The 3244-nt window shown below is 33.9% G+C and overlaps 1 protein-coding gene across 1 annotated transcript; it reads left to right on the top strand.

Moving 5' to 3' along the window:
* Window positions 1-1509: 1509 nt before the first annotated feature.
* Window positions 1510-2419, top strand: LOC143611024 (uncharacterized). Its single transcript, XM_077085345.1, has 2 exons — window positions 1510-1798; window positions 2010-2419. The coding sequence occupies exons 1-2, from the start codon at window positions 1510-1512 to the stop codon at window positions 2417-2419; spliced, it is 699 nt and encodes a 232-aa protein (XP_076941460.1).
* The last annotated feature ends 825 nt before the right edge of the window (window positions 2420-3244 follow it).

The raw sequence follows: 3244 nt of genomic DNA, 5'->3' as shown, positions 1-3244 counted from the left end.
GGAAATGAAATGAGGGTTTAGAGTTTTAGGTTGGTTTTGGGGATATTTATATCCCTTAAAGCCCATGGACCTAAGGCCCATTCTCATTTAACCCATCTTAATTAATCTAAGTCCATGATCCTTTCTTTACTCGACATTAATTAATTAATAACTCGAAATCACTAAACGTAACTTTCTTTATTTAACATTATAAATTTTAGGATGTTACAATTGTTTTCAAAAAACAAACGTGTTATGTGTAAAAAACTTTACATGAGACTAAGTGTCTCTAAAAACATTATAAATAAGAGTATGAGCCTAGCCCTCAGGCTGTAGTATACGTTTGTCTGGATCCTTACATATGTGGAACGCGGTGGGCACATCGCACCACGCCTGGTCACGACCTCCAGCCACGATGGGCCGAACCAAAGTATCTTCGAGTGAGAATGACCTTGTGTATATTTATGGTACCTAAGTACGTCGAAACGCTGCGGTGTTTTGCTGAGGTGACCTAGTGTAGAGACTCGAGTTTATAATGATTGTTTAACTTGATTATTCCTAAGCCAAGATGGGCCGAGGCTTACGTGGTGTCGAGGGGTGATTAAGTAAAGAAAATATTTTTAGCGTCAGCATATTCACCAGCATTCGTTATTGACGTATTTTATTAACATTTTGCAGGTAACCAAGATTAGAGCTTAAAGGGCGAAGAAGCTCAAGAATCCGATGGCGCAGATAATTTTGTGTAAATATTAAAATATGGTGGTTTTGTAAAACATATAAACAAGTAAATACAAAACGAGACTTTTGTCTCGTCTTTTTGTAATGTAAATATTTATAAGAAATATCCTTATGTTTTTATAAAGTCTTCCGCATTAACCCGCTACTCTGATTTATTTACAAATATAGTACCAACTATTGATCACACTCCTAGGCCTATAATGGGGGTGTGACAGTGAAATTTCTTGCTAAAAATGGTTTAGCATTTCGGGGATCCTACGAGAAGTTGTATCAAAAAAGTAATGGAAACTTTTTGGGATTGATTGAGATATTTGAGACCCAATTATAAAAGAACATATATGACGTATTATGAATGATGAACTAAGCGTACATTATCTTGGGCACAACATCCATAACGAGTTAATAGGTTTGCTAGCACATCGGATTAGATCATAAATCATCGAGAAGATAAAGAAAGCATAGTATTATTCTATCATCCTCGATTTCACTCCTGATATAAGTCACCAAGAACAAATGTCGATAATTGTGAGGTATGTCGATGTCAATTTAAACTCTAATATGGTTATTGTTGAGGAATATTTTCTAGTTTTCTAGTTGTTGATGATACCACCGGTAATGGACTTTTTGATGTTACACTTGAAGAATTAAAGTCTCTTGGTCTTGATGTCAATAATATGTGTGGCCAAGGCTATGATAATGGATCAATGAGTTCAAAAGAGATTCTTAGATATAAATCCTAGAGCTTTTTATGCTGCATGTGGTTGTCATAGTCTTAACCTTGTATTATGTGACATGGGTAATACTTGCACTAAATCTAGAGAATTCTTTGGTGTCATACAACGGATTTATTCCGTCTTTGCTAATTCTACTAAGAGGTGGGCGATTTTAAAAGACAGTGTTAAAGGATTGGCTCTCAAGTCAATGTGTCCCACTCGTTGGGAAAGTCGTGTGGATAGTGTTAAACCGATTAGATTTCAACTTATAGATGTAAGAGAAGCTTTGCTTGAAATTAGGGGCATTAATACCGATACCGATATAAAAACTCAAAGCGATGCTCGTTCGATATCAAAGAATGAAGTTTGTGAGTTGAATTTTATATAGCAACTATCATATGGTATGAAATATTATCAATGATGAATTTCGTGAGAAAATGATTGCAATCCAAGAATATGATTCTCGATGTTGCTATTAAACAAGTGAAAAAATTGATTAAATTCTTCAAGAATTATAGAGAAGTGGGCTTCTCTATGGCTAGGCTATCGATGAAGCTACAAAAATTGTCATTGAAATAGGCGTTGATCCGGTATTCTCTCAAAAGCGTCCGATTATTAGGAAAAAACAATTTGACGAGTCTCGTGAGCAAGAAGTCTTATTTTCACCCGAGGAGAAATTTAAAGTCAATTACTTTTTATGTATTGTTGACCAAGCGATTGCTTCTCTTGAAACAAGATTTGAACAATATGAACAATACGAAAAACTATTTGATTTTTTGTTTTCTAAAAATTTGAAGATGCTAGATGAAACAAAACATAAGTCATGTTGTTATACTCTTCAAGAAGAATTAGAGCATGGAGACGAGTCCGATGTTGATGCCGAGGAGCTTTATTTGGAGTTGAAGTTATTTGAGACATTTTTATCTAGTGATATTGTCACACCTTTGGATGCTTTAAACAATGTGGTGCAACATGATTTTTTTTCCTAATGTGGTAAATGGGTATCGAGTGTTATTGACTATTCCGGTAACCGTGGCTTCGGCTCAAAGAAATTTTTCAAAATTGAAGTTGTTGAAGACTTACATGCGGTCCACAATGTCTCAAGAAAGACTTAACGGCTTAGCGTTGATATCTATTGAGAGCGATGTATTGGAAAACATAAATTATCAAGACATGATCGAGGGTTTTGCTTCAGAAAATGCTAGGAGAGCATCACGTTTCGTTTAGGTATGTAAATTAGATTATTTTTGCTACAATATTTATGTTTTGTGTATTAAAAATACAATTATCATCATATGATTTAATTTTATTTGAGTTATCGAATTTATTTTACTTAAGTCTTAAGGCCCGAATTTATACTCGCCTTCGGCCCAAATTTTTTAACGGTTTTCGAAGCCGGGCATGTGTAGAATATATATATGTTAAAACAACAAGAGGAAAAATTATTATTACAATTATTATTATTATTATTATTATAGATAAAAATCACCTATCGGTGTCAGAGGAAATTTATGTGATCTTTTATTAGTTTTGTTAGGCTATCCTCTATGGGAAGGGCATCGATGCCCCTCCACAGTGTCATGTCAACGCCACGTGAGCACTGGGGCATCGAAGCCCTACCTAGTGATGCCCCTATATGTTAGGGGGAATTTAATTAATTATTTTTTTAACAAACACAATTTAATAAAAATTAAATAATAATATAGTAAACATAAAAATAAAAAATATATATACAAATAGAAAAAATAAAAATAAAAAACATAAAAAATATAACTAATACTCGTCGTCCTCGTTTGTGTATTTGGTCATTATCC

The sequence above is a fragment of the Bidens hawaiensis genome, unplaced genomic scaffold, assembly GCF_021521415.1.
Source record: "Bidens hawaiensis isolate Kalapana, Puna unplaced genomic scaffold, B.hawaiensis_p1.1 tig00029001_1, whole genome shotgun sequence".
Classification (NCBI taxonomy): domain Eukaryota; kingdom Viridiplantae; phylum Streptophyta; class Magnoliopsida; order Asterales; family Asteraceae; genus Bidens; species Bidens hawaiensis.
This window is presented reverse-complemented; position numbering and strand designations above follow the sequence as displayed.

Bases quoted from the DNA above. Each gene is read 5' to 3' on its own strand.
- LOC143611024 (XM_077085345.1), top strand. From the start codon at position 1,510: ATGGGTAATACTTGCACTAAATCTAGAGAATTCTTTGGTGTCATACAA. The intron at 1,799-2,009 runs GTGAGTTGAATT...TCATTGAAATAG, and splicing joins GATATCAAAGAATGAAGTTT to GCGTTGATCCGGTATTCTCT.